The 18,966-nt window shown below is 41.2% G+C and overlaps 1 protein-coding gene across 3 annotated transcripts in view; it reads left to right on the top strand.

Moving 5' to 3' along the window:
- The first annotated feature begins 6,108 nt into the window (after positions 1-6,108).
- Positions 6,109-18,966, top strand: part of CCDC125 (coiled-coil domain containing 125) — a 33,141-nt gene continuing 20,283 nt past the window's right edge. Inside the window, exons 1-7 of one of the 3 annotated variants that reach the window (XM_036848116.1) lie at positions 6,118-6,150; positions 6,463-6,554; positions 11,636-11,716; positions 13,810-14,159; positions 15,518-15,628; positions 17,032-17,090; positions 18,389-18,475. In XM_036848116.1, coding sequence (XP_036704011.1) covers positions 13,850-14,159; positions 15,518-15,628; positions 17,032-17,090; positions 18,389-18,475 — 567 coding nt within the window. In that variant the 5' untranslated portion in view covers positions 6,118-6,150; positions 6,463-6,554; positions 11,636-11,716; positions 13,810-13,849. Of the gene's footprint in view, positions 6,555-11,635; positions 11,717-13,809; positions 14,160-15,517; positions 15,629-17,031; positions 17,091-18,388; positions 18,476-18,966 lie in introns of all 3 variants that reach the window. The other 2 variants (XM_036848117.1, XM_036848118.1) reach the window with 2 other exon arrangements.

Genomic DNA, 18,966 nt, shown 5'->3' with positions numbered 1-18,966 from the left:
CGGAAAGGTAGGTTTCCCTTCCAGGCCACCCTGTTCTTCAGTTACCACTAGATTCCCTTCCTTTAGGAAATAATGTTACTTGTTTCCTGTGTATCTTTTCAGAGATTTTATGCCTGCAAAGCATGTGTGTGTGTGTACTTTTTTTTTTAAAGCATATGGTAGCATACCATGCAAACTTCTGTAATTTCTTTTTCATTTAATATATTTTGGGTATTATACCATCTTAGAACATACAGACCTTCCAATTCTTCATCCACTTTATTAAGGTGTAATTCACATATCATAAAATTCACCATTTTAAAGTGTACAATCAATTTTAAAAATCGTATTCACAAGATTGTGCAACTATCCCATTCTGTAACACTTTCATCACCCCACCCAAAAGACATCCCATACCTATTAGCAGTCGCTTCCCATTCTTCCCTTCTAGCCCCTTGCTATCACTAATCTACTTTGTTGCTATAGATTTGCATATTCTGGACATTTTATATAAATGGAATCATACAATATGTGGTCTTTTGTGTCTGGCTTCTTTCAATTAGCATAGTATTTTCAAGATCATCCATGTTGAAGCTTTACGAATACCTCGTTCCTTTATATGGCTGAATAATATTCCACTGTATGGCTATTCCACAGTTTGTTTATACATTCCATCAGTGGCAGAGTTGGGTTGCATCCACTTTGGGTATTATGAATTATGAACATTTGTGTTCAAGTTTTTGTGTGGATGTATGTTTTCAACTCTTGGATTTAGCTAAGAAGGAAACTGCTGGGTCATATTGCAACTGAGTTTAACATTTTGAGGAAATGCCAAACTTTTCCAGAGTGGTTGCACTACTTTATATTCTTACCATCCATGTATTAGGGATCTAATTTCTCCATATCCTTGCCAACACTTGCTACTGTTCATCTAATAGCCATCCTGTAGATGTACAGTCATATTTCATTTTGGTTTTGATTTACATTTCTCTAATGATTAATGATGTTGAGCATCTTTGCATTGTTTGAGTCCCCTATTGATGGACATTTAGGTTGTTTCCAGCTTTTTACTATTACAAATGGTGCAAGAATAATAAGAAAGAATAGCATAGGGAACTATATTTAATATCTTGTGATGAACCGTAATGGAAAAGAATACAAAAAAGAATATATATATGTATAACTGAATCACTTTGCTGTACAGCAAAAATTAACATTGTAAATCAACTATACTTCAATAAAAAAATATTAAAAAAAAAGAGAATAGCACATATATTACTATGTGGCAGGCACTGTTTTAAACACATTTCAAAAGTGAACTCTTAATTCACATGACTACTGTCTGAGGTGTAGGTATTATTATTATTGCCATTACAGGTGATGGAACCAAGGCACAGAAGGATTAAGTGACTTAACTCAAGATCACAGCAAAGTTATCAGAGTTAGGATTCCATCTTAGGCTCTTACCCACTGAGTTGTGCTGCCTAATGCGTATGCAACTTTGCACATGAGCAGGTTTATCAAGTAAATTCCTGGAAGATAAACTGTATGCAAGTATAACATTTAAAAGGTTCATTTTAATAAACACAGATTACCTATAATGTAGACTCCATGCAAATCACTGTGGTGCGGAAGTCCTCCTAAGATAAATTCTTGACCTCCAGATGATCTTAATCTAGTACACAAAGAAGATAAACACGCAAATGGACACTTTAAACAAACAGTAGATTGTGATACGTGCCCTTCTGGAGGTTCTAACATAGTAAGAGAATAAAAGAAAAAAATTAAGGATACATGACGTAGTATGCAGGTCCTTGAAGGATGGGTATGGAGAAGAAAGCTTACCCAGACTAGTAGTTACTATCACAAAGGTTTTACCAGTACTACGTGGGATCAAATCATATATAGAATGAGGACAACTACTACTTCAGAGGACTACTATAAGGACGAAACAAACAGTGTTTTGCACATACTAAGTACCATATATGTGTTTGTTATTTTTAGTAGTACTAGGCTGCTTTTTTTTTTTTTTTTTTTCCACGTGGCTTGTGGGATCTTAGTTCCCTGACAAGGGATCAAACCCACCCACCCTGCAGTGGAAGCATGGAGTCCTAACCAATGGTCCGCCAGGGAATTCCCACTAATGGCTGTTTTGAAAAGACAATATTCTTTTCACTACTGGGATTCACTAAATTCTCTTGCTTGTCAACTGATTGCTAATAATTATCCATCCTAACACTAACATTGGCTCATAATAATAAAGATTTTCCTTCAACAGAAAGGAAATAATGGAATCTAATACATTATGAGAATCTTAAAAATATTAATATACTTATTAATTTCAGCCCTAGGTTTTCATGTGAAACTAGTGTCAATGCTTTAACATCTTATAGTTGCTTGAAAAAGGTCTTAAAAATAATCCTATTTACTGTTTGTCTCTGGTTTTATCCAAACCTACTTGTTAACTTTTTGTTTAAATAGGCTGATTTAAACCAAACTTAAGGAGATAAAAGTGTGGCAAATTTTAAATCATTTTATATTTCTTTAAATGAGACTTCTTAACATGATTTATTCAGTTTCTCAAGAGTGTCTTAAGATAATAAGCTTTGATGTGTGGATAACTAGTCATTTTTTTCCCTTATGCCCTTCTTGGTATATTTTTATTTTTGCGGGCTTTGAAATAAGGTATTGGCCCTACTTGAGCTATATTTCTTCTGCATTCTAAGCATGTCCTACCACCAATCCCTACCAACATTTAAATCTGTGTTTATCTTTAACACAAAAGTGATAAGGGTCAAAACTGCAGAGAACTATTTATTCTTTCCTATCAACGGGGGAGAGGGCAAAGTAAAAACAAAAACAAAAAACACTGTTCTTAATAACTTTGGTTGCTGCATATGTGAAAAACAAGATCATGAAAATTATACCTACGCTTTTACTTAAAATTTATTCCTTAATCCTTTTGATGACATAAATCCCTATGGCAGTCTGATGTAAGCTATGAACCCACTTCCTCCAAGGAAATACAGATATACATACTAACATAAAATGTTGCTTATATTTTTCAAAGATTCACAGGTCCCTGAAATCCATCTAGAGGTTTATTTTTTAAGGGGTTTATTTTTATGGAAGGGGAGATTAGAAAAATATAATTTGTTAAGCAAGACTAGCAAATAAAAAGCAAATTGGTCTTCCTGGAAGTCCTAGCCAGTGCATTAAGCAAGAAAATAAATAAAAGAGCTGAAAGGAATAAATAAGCTATTCTCAATTAACATGATTATTTATGCAGAAATTCCAAAGAGAAACCACACAAAAGCTACTTGAATAACTGAGTTTAGCAAGGTCGCAGGATACAAGACCAATACACAAAAATCAATTGCATTTCCATATAGTAGTGACAAACAACTGGAAATTAAAATTAAAACAACAATACCATTTACAATAGTACCAAAAAGCATTACATACTTAGGTATAAATCTAACAAAATATGTGCAAGATCTGCATGCAGAAAATTCAAATGAGAGAAATCAAAGATCCAAACGGATGGCTATACCATGTTGATGAATTTCAAGACTCATAAATATTATTAACATGTCAGTTTTCTCCAAATTGATCTATAAATTCAATCCCAAGCAAAATCACAGCATACTTTTTTTTTTAACATCTTTATTGGAGTATAATTGCTTTACAATGGTGTGTTAGTTTCTGCTTTATAACAAAGTGAATCAGCTATACGTATACATATATCCCCACATCTCCTCCCTCTTGCGTCTCCCTCCCACCCTCCCTATCCCACCCCTCTAGGTGGTCACAAAGCACCGAGCTGATCTCCCTGTGCTATGCAGCTGCTTCCCACTAGCTATTTTCCATTTGGTAGTATTTATAAGTCCATGCCACTCTCTCACTTCGTCCCAGCTTACCCTTCCCCCTCCCCATGTCCTCAAGTCCATTCTCTACATCTGCGTCTTTATTCCTATCCTGCCCCTAGGTTCTTCAAAACCATTTTTTTTTTTTTGGTTCCATATATATATATGTTAGCATACGGTATTTGTTTTTCTGACTTACTTCACTGTGTATGACAGACTCTAGGTCCATCCACCTCACTACAAATAACTCAATTTCATTTCTTTTTATGGCTGAGTAATATTCCATCATATATATGTGCCACATCTTCTTTATCCATTCATCTGTCGATGGACACTTAGGTGCCAGCATACTCTTTTAAAGTAAAAATTGATAAGCTGATTCTAAAATTTATATGGAAACATATAGGAACTAGAATAACCAATGATGAAAAAGAACAAAGTTAAAAGACTTACAGTAACTGATTTAAAGATATGCTATAAAGAGTAAAGTAAGTCAGTGTGGTATTGGTGGAAGGATGAACACATATCAATGGAACAGAATAGAGTCCAGAAATAAACCCACGCATATAGGGGCAATTTTTGATGGAGGTGCAAAGACAAATCAATGGGGGAAATAATAATCTTTCAACAAATGATGTACCTCCATACACAAAAAATAAACCACAAACTTAACTGCATACCACATTAGTTCAAAATGTTTCATAATAAATTTTATATGCATGCAATCAAAGTTCTGCATTCTGGAGAAGTTCTGACAAAGAAAACAGAGTTATTTAAGTTTTTTTTTAGGGGGAGAGACTTGAAAAATTTTAAAGACTGCTATTTTAAATAGTTAAGTCACAGTTTTAAGTGAAGAAAAATTATTTGCAGTTTGTAAAGCTACTGAATATGCTCATCACACTAAACAAGACAGCAGGCAAACTGGCTTTAAAGTTATAAACATATTGATCTTTTATGGTAATCTAAATCCCTGAGCTTCTAGTATGCTCATAATCAGGAGAAATTAAAGCCTCAGTTCTAAGTCTCGTTTTCCTCATATCTAGGTATCTTTACTTTGGGGAAATGGATGGTTATGGATTTGCAGAAGAGGAAGATTAAGAAGCTTGTTACTGCGAGAAAAGGGTTTACTAGTGATGAAATAAAATGTATACTTTAAGGCAGGACAAGAAAAATTAAACATCAAATTCTCTCTGTGTGTCCCTTTGGGCCTCCTCCCTCCCTAATGTGCACGTGCATCTGCATTAAACATTAACCAGAGCTCCTCAAAGATGGGAGCGCATGCTCCACCGTAGAGATCAATTTTTTCCCTTTCTTCGGATGCTAGCCATGTAACTTCCTAAAAGAAGAGCAGCTCTGTAGGGGGTCATGGTGCCTTGCTGCTCGCTTTGCACGTGCTTACCTGGGCTATGTATCTTTGGTGAACTTTATGTAAAATATCAGTATGTCATTTCCATGTAAGATCCTCCGTCTTGAAAATGCATATAATTGTGTCTTGGACTTCTAACAGGTGGAACAGTTCTCAGGGCTTTCTGAGAGTCTGTCTTCTGGGTTATAATCCTCAGTTTGGCTCCAATAAAATTCCCTATTTTTCTTCTTAATGTCATTGTTAACTGAATTTTCTTTGGCATTAGTTTATTTCTAATCCAGAGTAATCATTAAATCTGGTCAAGTTTTTGACCACTACAAAATACCTTCAGTTATTTCAAGGATGTTGGGTATTAGGGAATAGTACCAAAATCATTGCACCAGGTGAAGCTAATGACCCAGCACGTTTTGGGAGGGGTTAAAAGGGCCTTTCGCCGTATATTCACAGGAATGGGTGGCCCGTATAGCAGCTTTCCAGGCCCACCAGGCCCTGCCCTCTGGCTCCTTCCCACCGCCTGGCCTTTGCCCCAGCACTTCCTCTGGCCTAGAAGGCCCCCTCATTCCTTAGCTCTGAAAGCCTGCTTTTCAAGAGCCGCCGCTCCAGCTCAGCTCCATCTTTCTCTTACTCGATTCCTAGACGCTTAATATTTGAACCAGCTAATTTTACCTCCATTGACGCACGCACGGCCTCACCCTGTTTTTCTAGGTCTCGCGCTATTATTTATAACTCGGTTGCGCACAGCTGGTGTCGTTACCGGCTTCTAAGTCAGACAGAGCTACCAGCGCCGCCCCCTAATCACGTGAGCTCCGGCTCTGGCGCAGAGCCAGGGGGCGGTGCCGGGACCCGGGCCACTACGCCCGCCTTTCCGGTTGGGGCAGCGCAGCGCGGTCACGTGGCTGGAGGAGTGGCGGCTCGCGCGGCTTGGAGTCTCGGCGTCCGGTGAGCGCGCTAAGGGGGTGGAGGAACGGGGGCGGCGCGAGGCGGCTGGGGTCCAGCTCTCGTAGCCCCGCTCTTGGTTCCTCACCCGCCAAGGACAGTGGAGAGGGTCCGGGGCTGCGCAAATTCGAGAAACTCGGCAGGTTATGCGCAAGCTGGTAAACTGGCTCCTTCCCCTCTTGCTAGTTGAATGGCCTCATCTGATATTGTAGAAATAAGGAACAGATTTGAAAGACTCTTTCTACCTCTCTCATCTCCTCCTTTATTATTATTTTTTCTATATTTTTCTGCTAATTATGAGCCTTAAAACTACAGCGCGCTAAATGCAATGTGGTATCCTGGATTGGATCCTAGAACAGAAAAAGGACATCAGTAGAGAAACTGGGGAAATCCTGATAAAGTATTTGGTAAGTGCGTGTATCAATGTTAATTTCTCATTTTTGATAAATGTACTCTAATATTGCATTAGAGGAATTTGGGTAGAGGGCATACAGGAGCTCACTGTACTATCTTTGCAACTTACTGTAAATCTAAAATTATTTTAACATTAAAATTTAAGCAAAATCCTACAGCGGTATGCCACAGATCACTGTTTACAGAAAGGGCTGAAGTCAGTTCCTTTTTTGCCAAGCCTGACAGGAATTAGGTGTCTGTTTGATCAACTTGTTTGCTGAGGAAGTAGTTGTCCGGCTAGTGGGTGTGGATGCTTCTAGTTCAAGTTTTCAGGGCAGGAATCTGTTTTCTTTTTCAATTCCATCCATTAAGTGTCTCTGGAACACCTGTTATGCACAAGTAAATGAGACACACTCATTCCCTCCAGTAGGGCCGTGTGTGATAAAAAAGCAAGTCAGGTAGGAAATACAGACTATTAGAAAGATACAATGCAAAGCTAGGAGGGCTCAGAGGTAGAAGAAAGCACATCTGGCCCAGGGGAGTCAGGAGGGCTGCTGGAGGGAGTGGCTGTCATGAACTGAGGGGGGCCTGAGAGGAGAAAGCATTCTGGGTGGAGAATGGCTCCAGCAGAGGCTTTAAAGAGACCAGGCTGAGGGGGCCTGGGAGCAGCAGGTACAATCCCTTTTCCACGGAAGCACAGAGCATGCCCAGGGAGTACTGGCAAATGGCACAGGAAGTGAAAACTGGTTACATTATAGAAAACAAGGTGACACCTACTTTAATCATATATACCGTGGGCGCTATGGAATGTTTTTGGGCAGGAGAGGGGCATCACTGGATCTGTGCTTGCAGATGACTGAGTTGGCAGCAATGGCTTGGAGTGGATCAGTTAGGGAAGTATTGGTTTAGCCCAGGAGAGGTAAAAGAAGTTCATCCGGGCCTGTGAAGTTGACGTGCAAAGAAGGACATGGTTTGGGGAGATTTTGTGGACCTAGAGGACTTGGCAACTGAAGGCACTGAAAAGAAGAAAAAGGAAAAAAACCCCAAATCCCAAAGTTTTGGCCTTGGATGTTTTGGGGCGTGATTGATGGGTTTGCGGAAACAGAGGACTCAGCAGGAGACCTGGGGTGGCAGTGGGGAGGGTAGTGCATTTGTTTTTGAACAAGCTGTGTTTGAATTGCTGGCAGGATATCGAGCTGGAGATGTGTATTTTAAGAGTGTTCAGGAGTGGAAGCCAGACATATACAGAAGGGACAGGAAGAGGCAAAAGAGTCTGAGTGGGCAGGTGGGAGCCAGTCAGGGATCCCTGTGGGGTGGAGGAGCCAGGGTGGACCAGGGGACTTGGACCTGGTGAGTCAGTAGTATCACAGCTTCTGCAGAGGTGCGGGAACCTGAGGAATGAGGCTAGATCTTAGATTTAGCAATTAGGAAGATACACGTCACTTTCAGAGTTGTTTTAATGGAAGAGTAGATTGTGTGCTCACAGTCTGTAGTCTGTTCATTCAGTCGCCATTCCCAAGGGGGCCAGGAGCCAGGCATATGGATTCTAGTTCTGGCCCTGCCACTGCCTGTGTAATTTTGGGCAAGTCATGTATGCTTGGGCTGGCATAAGAAGACACCCATAATAAGACCAAAAGGACCTTTTTAGGGCTTCCCTGGTGGCGCAGTGGTTGAGAATCTGCCTGCTAATGCAGGGGACACGGGTTCGAGCCCTGGTCTGGGAAGATCCCACATGCCGCGGAGCAACTAGGCCCATGAGCCACAATTGCTGAGCCTGCGCGTCTGGAGCCTGTGCCCCGCAACGGGAGGGGCCGCGATAGTGAGAGGCCCGCGCACCGCGATGAAGAGCGGTCCCCGCACCACGATGAAGAGTGGCCCCCACTTGCCGCAACTAGAGAAAGCCCTCGCACGAACCGAAGACCCAGCACAGCCAAAAATAAATAAATAAATAAAAGGACCTTTTTATTTCTAGTAACACCTAATAGTCCATAGAGCCAGGGTTCCATGGGGCACACTTTGGAGAATGCTGCTATAGAGCTAGAATTTTAGAGGTCTAAAGAACGAAAGAATCTTATCCAGTCCCCTGACTTGACAAATGAAGAAACTAATACTCAAATTCATATTAATGAACATTGATTTCAAATATATTTATAGTGTCCAAAATACCCCTATAAAGTAGTTCTGCTTAAAGCCATTTTGGAAATCCTAAAATAGGCTCTGAGAGATTAAATGACTTGCCCAGGATCACAGAGCAGCACGTGGTGGTGTGAGATTTGAACCCAGGCCTTCTGGGTCAGGGCCCTTCTCTGTCACACATCCTGCTGCCTCCTTGGTTGTCAGCCTTGAATGCATTTAAAACTGGTTGAATGGAATGTTAGTAACTTCAACTTTTTTCCCCTTTCTTAGAAGAAATGTGTTCCAAAAGTCAAGTCTTAACCACTGGACCACCAGGGAAGTCCCAACTGCATTACATATTAATATTACTATATGATTAGTATATAAAAGTGGGAGAGTACACAGCCAACAATTCCCAAAGTTACATTTTAAAAAACACTAGAGCATTAGACCATGTGAAAGCTCATTTTGTTCAACTCTGAACAGTGGGAAGGTGTACTTGTGACGCCTGAATATATGTGGCACATTGAAAAATATTCTTAGCTGATCCTGTGATTGCTTACTCTTTCCTCTTATTGCTTTTTTCCTTTGCATTGACCAATTCTATTTTCTTCACTGTTGGCTACCAGACCCTGACCACACCCTTCTTAACAGAGGCAGGAGGCTGCATCTATAAGCAGGAATCTGCACTAGAGGTAAAATACAGCCTCTTAGGGATTAGTCTTTGATTCAGTAAGTAATATCCTATCTACCTTGACAAATAAAAATAGACGAACATTTAAAAAAAATTATTTATTTATGTATTTATTTATTTTGGCTGAGCCGGGTCTTAGTTGCAACACGTGGGATCTTCTTGCGGCGTGAGGGCTTCTTAGTTGCAGCATGCGAACTCTTAGTTGCAGCATATGTGCGGGATCTAGTTCCCCGACCAGGGATCGAACCCAGGCCCCCTGCTTTGGGAGCACAGAGTCCTACCCACTGGACCACCAGGGAAGTCCCTAGACAAACTTATTTAGGAAATAAACTTGTAAAGGAACCAAGATGATTTCATAAAAATTTGGGGAAAAAATGGGTCCAATATACTTTGTTGAGTGTTGCCAAACTAGCTATTTTAGACTTTTACTCTCAGTTTTACTTGATATCATAAATAATAGAAACTTGGTTTACTCTGATGTTAATCTCACTGAAGTTCTCTGAAAGATAGAAAGCAGTGGCTAAGAGTCTAACAGTATCTCTGGTGTGAGGGGTCTAGATTCAGAATCTGGCTCTATCTCTTTTTAGCTATGTTATTTAACCTCTCTGTACTTGAGTGTAATTGTCTAGACTTAAACAATAATAGTATTGTCTTGTAAAGTGTTTGTGAAGATTAAATAGAATAATCTAAGTAGAGCACTTAGAGTAGTGCCTAGCACACAGAAAGCAAGCAACAAGTGCTAGCTGTTATTAGATCATGGTTTAAAAGTTGTTGCCGATTTTTTTTTAAATTAATTAATTTATTTATTATTTATTTTTGGCCGTGTTGGGTCTTCCTTGTGGCACATGGGCTTTCTCTAGTTGTGGTGAGCGGGGGCTGCTCTTCGTTGCAGTGCACGGGCTTCTCATTGCGGTGGCTTCTCTTGTTGCGGAGCACGGGCTCTAGGCGTGTGGGCTCAGTAGTTGTGGCTCGCAGGCTCTAGAGCACAGGCTCAGTAGTTGTGGCACACGGGCTTAGTTGCTCCGTGGCATTTGGGATCTTCCTGGACCAGGGCTTGAACCCGTGTCCCCTGCATTGGCAGGCGGATTCCCAGCCACTGCGCCACCAGGGAAGCCCAAGTTGTTGCCAATTTAAGGCATCCAGTTTAATCATTTTCTTTTCTAGGAGGACACAGCTGATTAACACACTTCTCGTCTTTTCCCCTAATCCAGTTAAAAGGTCTTATTTTTTTTTCTGTTTTTTTTTTTTTTTTTTTTAAAGAATTATTTATTTATTTATTTTTGGCTGTGTTGGGTCTTCGTTTCTGTGCGAGGGCTTTCTCTAGTTGTGGCAAGCGGGAGCCACTCTTCATCGCGGTGCGCGGGCCTCTCACTATCGCGGCCTCTCTTGTTGCGGAGCACAGGCTCCAGACGCGCAGGCTCAGTAGTTGTGGCTCACGGGCCTAGTTGCTCCGCGGCATGTGGGATCTTCCCAGACCAGGGCTCAAACCCGTGTCCCCTGCATTGGCAGGCAGATTCTCAACCACTGCGCCACCAAGGAAGCCCTTTTTTTCTGTTTTTTAAAAAAAATTTTAATATCATATTATTGAGGTATAATTTACATATAATAAAATGTACCATTGTAAGTATATGGTTTAATGAGTTTTGACAAACCATCATTCCAGTCAAGATACAAGACTTTTTCATCACCCCAGAAAAGTTCCCTCCCCAGGGTTCCCACCCCAGGTAACCATTGATCTGTTGTCTGTCATGTACATTAGTTTTGCCTGGATTTCATACAATACACGGTTCTTCTGTTAGCATAATGTAAGATTCATCCACATTATTGCATATATCAGAAATTTATTATTTATTACTGAATATATTCTGTGTGTGGACTACCACAATTTGTCCATTTTCTTGTTGATGGACATTTGGGTTGTTTTCAGTTTTTTGGCTAATTTGAATAATACTCTGAACATTCATGCACACATCTTTGTATGAACACATGTTTTCATTTCTCATGGGTAAAGCTTAAGAATGCAGTTGTTGGGTCACTTGTTTGAAAGAAACTGTCAAACTTTTTCACAGTGGTTGTACCATCTTATACTCCTGCCATCAGTGTATTTGGGTGTCCACATCCTTGGCAACACCTGGAATTGACAGTGGTATGTGGTGGAATCTCATTGTAGTTTTTTGTAATTGTAATCTGTAATTCCTTGATGAATGATGTTGAGCCTCTTTCCATCTATGTATCTTCTTCTTCTTCTTTTTTTTTTTTTGGCTGCGCCCTGTGGCTGGATCTCAGTTCCCCGACCAGGGATTGAACCCAGGCCCCGGCAGTGAAAGTCTGGAATCCTAACCACTAGGCCACTGGGGAACTCTCCAGGTATCTTCTTTTATGATGTATCTCTCTAAAATTTTTAAGGGCCTTTGTTTGTTTTGTTTTGTTTTGTTTTTTAATTTTTTAAGGGCCTTTGTTTTTAAACATTGAAAATGTATGGTACCTTGACCCTAAAAATAACAGAAACCCCTTCAAACATGATAGATTTATTTGGCATCTTTGTGTGGTTTTAAAAGTGGGAGACTAAGAGAGAGACTGCAGCAAAAATACAAGACTGAGATTTAATTATTTTTGAATGTCCTGGTAAGCAATTACTTAAACGGCAGGATATTTAGAAAGGATTTCAGATGTGTTTATTTTCCTTTTTTTAAAAAAAAAAAATGTCTTGGGAAAAGGATGAAATATTTCTAAATACCTTCAGCAAAGCAGCTGTTTTGAAATGCCTGGTGGTGAAAGTCCCTCTTCACTGCCCTTGTACTGGAGGGACAAGGCTGAACATTTCCGGTGCTCTCCAGCCAACAGGTGGCCACTGTCACCAGGTGGGTGCCCACAGTGGGCTCCACATGGCAGGGGGCTCAGTGATGGGCATTTCTCTGTAGGGCATTTTTACCCAGAGTTAGCCCCAGGTTATCCGGTGTGGAGCATTACAGAGGTGGCTGTGTTGTTTTTTGCCCCAGGCAAGTATTTCAGTTTATTGGTTTTATTTATTTAATTAACTGATTTATCTGTCTATCTATCTATTTATTTTGGCTGCACTGCGAGGCATGCAGGATCTTAGTTCCCCTACCAGGAATCAAACCTGCGCCCTTTGCAGTGGAAGCACAGAGTCTTAACCACTGGACCGCCAGGGAAGTCCCTCTGTTTGTTTGTTTATTCCTTTCTCCCTTTATCCATTTATTTAAAAGTACTGTCGAGCACTGATCATGTCTTAGATAACTGTGTAGGCACTGGGCATGCAGTGCGACCCAAACAGACCAAAATCTCTGCCCTATGGAGCTTGCATTCCACTTCGGGCCCTCGGGAGCAGGTTTGGGCTCTGGTAGAGGAAATGTCCAGGGCACACTACCTTTTGAGAAGCGTAACAGGCAGGCCAGAGCCACCTTCTTCTTCCCTAGGCTCCCATTTGTACTGCCTTCCCCCTTTGAATGGTGTGCTTTGAAAAATGAGTAAAATATGGAGGGGTGTGTTAGAAGGTCATAAATGCCAAGAAGAAAAATCAAGCAGAGAAGTGGGATAGGGAAGAGGAGTTGGCAGTTTTAGGCAGGGTGCCAGGAAAGGCCACACTGAGAAGGTGACACTGCAGGAAAGACCCAAGGAGGTGAGGAACCAGCTGTGCATCTGGCTGGGGGAAGCACGTTCCAGGCAGAGGGAACTCGAAGCTCTGGGGCAGGAATGCCTGGCTCGGTCAGTAATACCAGGGAGGCTGGGGAGGCCAGGGCAGCCGGCCCAGGGTGAGGGTACGGGGCAGAGGTGAGCTTGGGGCCCCTCGCCACTGGAAGGGCTTTGACTTTTACTCTGTGCTGAGAAACACTGGAGGGTTTTGAACACAGGTGTGGCGTGGTTAGAGAAAGAGAGGGAGGGACGATGGGGGGACCTTCTTCCCTCCCATCTGTCACTGTCCCGACAAAACCTCTCCTAATCATATCTGCACAGAAATAGAAAATGAACCAAGTAGAGCTGTAGGAGAGAGCGTAAGGGCCCTGAGCACCTGAAGTAGATAAAGGGTTGTGAGGAACAGAGGCAAGATGGTCTTAGTCATTGGAAGCTGGGTTTTCAGAGACTCTTCTGAATTTTATACAGCTCTTCGGCTTGTGAAAACTGATCCCTTTCCTTTGTAAGCTCGTTTGTCAGGTGTGTTCTTTTTCCTTGGCAAAGCCTGATCTGCTTCATCCTGATCAGTAGGTTATTGGATTCAGTAAAAATCTTTCCTATTTCCTTGGAAATAAGGAGTCAGATCTTTTCTTACCCGAAAAGTCCTGAAATGTTAAACAGCTTCAGTTGGATTGCAAGGGGCATATCTGTGTGCTTGCGCATTGCTGGCTGTGCCTGCAAAGTATAGGAAGGAACTTTTCTTCCCTGGCAAACCCAACTTTGATTATGCTGACGGCTTTTTAACTACTGTTTTCTCTTAACTGCAGATAACTTGTTTATCCCTACGGTAAAGAAGGCACGTGGCTGATGAGCAGGGAGGCGAGGCCGCAGAGTGAGACAGAGGGGCAGGCCTGGGAAGCAGAGGACGATGACATGGCAGAAGGCGATTTAGGGTATGGCCTCAGAAGAAGGCCCGGCGGCATTTATGAAGTGCAAGTTTCACATTTACTTACATCTAGAAAAAGATCAGATGGAAAGACCTTTCGTCCTCCCCCATTTTCAAGAAATGGGGAAGAAAGAAACAGTGCCGTTTTTCAGTATTCCAAGCATAAGAGCTTGCACGATACATACCCAGAAGGACCCCAAATTCCCTATCACGGCCGACAAAGTAGCACTGGTAAGAATGCCTAGCATCCTCTTTCTCCTCCTCTTTTCTGCCCTGTGGATTTTATCAATGCTGTCAGCCTCCCAACACATGAAGATGGGTCACCATCGTGGATTTTAGAAATTTATCTTTTTTTTTTTTTTTTTTTTTAAAGATTTATTGATTGATTGATTGATTGATTGATTGATTGCTATGTTGGGTCTTCGTTTCTGTGCGAGGGCCTTCCCTAGTCGCGGCAAGCGGGGGCCACTCTTCATCGCGGTGCGCGGGCCTCTCACTATCGTGGCCTCTCTTGTTGCGGAGCACAGGCTCCAGACGCGCAGGCTCAGTAGTTGTGGCGCACGGGCCTAGTCGCTCCGCGGCATGTGGGATCTTCCCAGACCAGGGCTCGAACCCTTGTTCCCTGCATTAGCAGGCAGACTCTCAACCACTGCGCCACCAGGGAAGCCCCGAAATTTATCTTTATTCACCTCTAGAGGTTGATTGGTGATGGTAAAAGTAATTGATGTTTCTGTCTCCACGTATTATACAAATTGTGAAGCACAGTAATTATTCTGCATCAATACATACATGTTAGTTATATCAATAAGTAATTACTTACCTTGCTTTTCTTGTGAAGTAGTGGTATACTTCATTGGTTCTTTTTTTGTCTTATTCAACAAACATTTATTGGGTACCTATTAGGTGCCCAGGACAGTACCAGGCTCTGGGAATCACATCAGTAAATAAAATAGTCAAAGGCCCTAATGTCATGGAGTTCACATTCTGGTAGAGCAGACAGAAAATAAACCTGCAAATCAACAGCTATGTAACATCAGGCAGTGGTAAGTGAAAAGACAGTGAGTGAGTGGAGGGGCTGGGGCACTGCTGTTTGAGGCACAGGTCAAGAGAGGCCTCTCTAAGGAGGTGACATTGGAACACTGCAAGCCTGATGCTCATCTGGGGAAGGAGTGTTACAGGCAGAACACACAGGCTTCAGGTTATTTTAGGGATGTCATAAAATTCTCAAAACAAAATTAATTTATCATAAGTAAAAATAAATTGTGCTGTACACTAAGGAGAGAATAAAATTCAGAATCCTATTGTGATAGAATGTTACAACTGTGAAGTGACCCGGAACTGGTGGACGAGTCCCAGCCTGCACTGTGGTACAGCTCAGATGTGGCTGAATCTTTTGTAATCCACATTGTAAAACTTCCCCACCAAAGTGGAACAAACACAATTAGAACAACATGAAAATAATTTAAGAAACATTTCAGATTTACGAAAACATGGTGCATCTGGGGATCGATCTCTGTCCTTCAAAATCCTTCTTGAAATTAGGATGGGATTATTTATATATTTTTCTTCCAAATCCTTATCATGCATAGAGGATGGATACTGTTTTGCAAGCAAGATGTTGAAAATTGAACATTATGCTAAGATGCCTTTACAAAAATGTGAGGAAACTACTGGGATAGAAACAAGAAGTAATAGTAATGGTATGAGCTCCTATTTTTTTTGAGTTATGGACTTTTGTCTTTTTATCAAAGTTGACTTGATCCTAGGTAAGAATATTGTGTTAGTTTCCTCTTGCTAATGGGCAGTTTCCAAATTACCAGAAATTTAATGGTTTAAAACAACATAAATTTTATTCTCTTACAGTTCTGTAGGTCAAAAATCCAAAACAGGTTTCACTGGACTAAAATCGCGGTGTTGGCATAGCCCCTCCAGAAGGGAGGCTCTAGGGGAGAACCCACTCTCTTGCCTTTTCCACCTTCTAGAGGCTGCCTTCCCTGGCCGTGGTACCCTTCCTCCATCTTCATAGCCACTTCTCCCTCTGCCTCATGCTGATACTGACTCCCCTGCCTCCTTTCATTTATAAGGACCCTTGTGATTACATCAGGCCCACTTGGGTAATCCAGAATAATCTCCCATCTCCAAGTATTTAATCACACCTGCAAAATCCTTTTTGTTAGGTATTCACAGGTTCTGGGATTAAGATGTGGACATCTTTGGGGGCCATTATTCTGCCTGCCACAGGTGTTAATAGAATAGAACTTGTCATTGTCAACCCAGTGTTACTTTTTTAAAAATTTTATTTATTTTTTAATTTTTGGCCACACCATGCTGCATGCAGGATCTTAGTTCCCCGACCAGGGAATGAACCCATGTCCCCTGCACTGGACCGCCAAGGAAGTTCCCCAATGTCACTTTTGTCCCTCATTGGAACCCTGAATTATCAGAGTAAAAACATGACTTAGGTTTTCCCTTGGTTACTGTCATGTTGATGAAAGTTCAGAATAGCAAAGAATTGTTTTGAGAAATTTTTAATGTCCCTCAAAATATTCTTTCTAAATTTTTTTGCTTCTTTTTACTTCCTGTTCTCTTGCTGTAATTTATCACTTCAATGTTTTTCTATTGCCAGTGAAACTGCAATGTAAATGAAGTTCCTGGGAAGCCCAGTTTAATGTCTCAGTTGATCGATCCCATTAAGGAGAGAATAATTGAAGTTACTGGAGACTTCTAGTGATTCTCCTTGGAAAGAAATTAAATTCAGGTTATTTCTTAGATGTTCATATCACGATATTGATCAGGCTTAAGCCAAACACCAAAATTTATTTACTTTACTCACCAACATTCATTAATACTGTGTTTGGATGTAGTAAGTAACCAATTCATTAACAACAGTTTTATTTTAGAGTCCTTTTTTTTAAGAGTCTTTTGATTCAAAAGTATGTGTCTTTTCATTTGTGGAATGTTTTAAGCTATCTGTTTTTATCACTGTTTGGTTTATTACAGTTATTTTCTTGTTTCAGTTTAGGGAAAGGCTGTATTTGATATTTTGTAAACAAATGTCCCATATTTAACTAGTTAAAGAAAATATTTTTTTCCCCTCTAATAGATTCTAATTCAGAGTTGTCAAACGTGGAATTAAGGCAACGTCTTCATGAAACTTTAGAGGTAGGTACTCTGGCTAACATACAGATTCTCATGTGAATAAAGTCCACTGATAGATATTTTGTGTAAGTGTTACTAACATGGTATGGAAGGCAGCTGTTGGCTTTCCAGATATTCTCGAGCCACACCGTCAAGCTCATAGCTTCCAACTGGCCTCCTGCTCTCTGTGGCGTCGTCTCCTCATCTCTCAGAAAGGCTGTTCGTATAAACATGCCCTCCTGTTCTCCTTTCCAACTTATTTCTCTAACTCCTCCTGGAGAAAATAATCACTCCCTTCCGTCTGTCTTCCCAGTATGTGTGACTTGGAATAACCTGACTTAATTTAACCTCTTTGAAGTCAGAGGACTAGAAAGTACCCCAGGTGGTCTGAGGAGGCCATCCATCTTGCTGGGAGGTGGAGTTTCTAAGAGGGTGCTTGTCCTTTCAGGAACAGAAAGCCCATCTTAGTGCGCATTTGTTTTTTTGTTTGTTTGTTTTTTGGGGTTTTTTTTGGCCGCAGCATGTGGGATCTTAGTTTCCCGACCAGAGATCAAACCTCAGGCCCCCTGCAGTGGACGCATGGGGTCTTAACCGCTGGACCTCCAGGGAAGTCCCTTAGTGTGCATTTGTGTCTCTTCTGGTGATCGCTACTCTACTAGTTTCCTAGGGCTGCCCTGACAAACTGGTGTCTTAAAAGAGCAGATCGATTCTCTCTCAGCTATGGAAGCTAGAGGTCTGAAATCAAGGTGTGGGTGGGCTGTGTTCCCTCTGAAGGGTCTACAGGAGAATCCTTTGCCACCTCCTAGCTTCTGGTGGTTGCCGCCAACAACCTTTGGCTTGTAGCTGCGTCACACCAGTCATTGGATTGAGGCCTACTCTAATCTAGTATGACATTAATTACATCTGCAAAGGCCCTATTTCCAAATAAGGTCGAATTTATGGTACCAGGGATTAGGACTTGAACATATCTTTTGGGGTGGGGGGCACAGTTCTACCCATAATAGCTACTGTAGCTGTGTAGCCGATCATGTTCTTATTTTATGTGGTCTAAAGCTTTTTCTCCAAATTATTAACTGTGTGGCCTAGATGGGTAAAAGCAAAAGATTTGGGCTTTTAGTCATAACTGGCACCTGACAGCGAGCATCTCAGTTTTAGCCTCTCTGGTCCACTTATAAAGCCTGGAGGAATTTCCAACCTCATTTTGTAAGGTCAGAGCACTTTGAGTCAAAGTGAATGTTGAGCTTAAATGTAAACTGTCTAAATTGATCATTTGGGGTTGCATATCTCGCAGATAGGAAGACTAATTGTGTTTTTCTCCTCAGGAGGTAGAAATTTTGAAAACTGAACTTGAGGCATCTCAAAGACAACTTGAAGGTAAAGAGGAAGCATTGAGAATTCTTCAAAGCAATGTAAGAAGTTACTTTTACACTTTCATCAGGTACACATTCCAATGATAGGTAGTATGGTTTTATCTTTTTAATTTAATTTTATTTTTATATTTTTGGCCATGCTGCGCGGCTTGCCGGATCTCAGTTCCCCAACCAGGGATTGAACCCGGGCCATGGCAGTGAAAGTGCCGAATCCTAACCACTAGACCACCAGGGAACTCCCTGGTTTTAGCTTTTAAAATAAAAGCATTAGTGTTTAATATAGTTTTTTTTTTTTTTTTGAGCTATAGATTTTTAAAACAGCTTTATTAAGATGCAACTTAACGTCATGAATTTCTCTCGTTTTAAGCATACAATTTACTTTTACTAAACTTAGAATTGTGTAACTATCATCACAACTTAATTTAGAACATTTCCATCACCCCAAAAAAGGAACCTCTTACCCATTAGCAGTTATTCCCATTCCCATCCCCAGCCTTTTCTATTTCATAAATAGAATCATACAGTATATG

Source organism: Balaenoptera musculus, chromosome 3, assembly GCF_009873245.2.
Source record: "Balaenoptera musculus isolate JJ_BM4_2016_0621 chromosome 3, mBalMus1.pri.v3, whole genome shotgun sequence".
NCBI lineage: Eukaryota > Metazoa > Chordata > Mammalia > Artiodactyla > Balaenopteridae > Balaenoptera > Balaenoptera musculus.
This window is presented reverse-complemented; position numbering and strand designations above follow the sequence as displayed.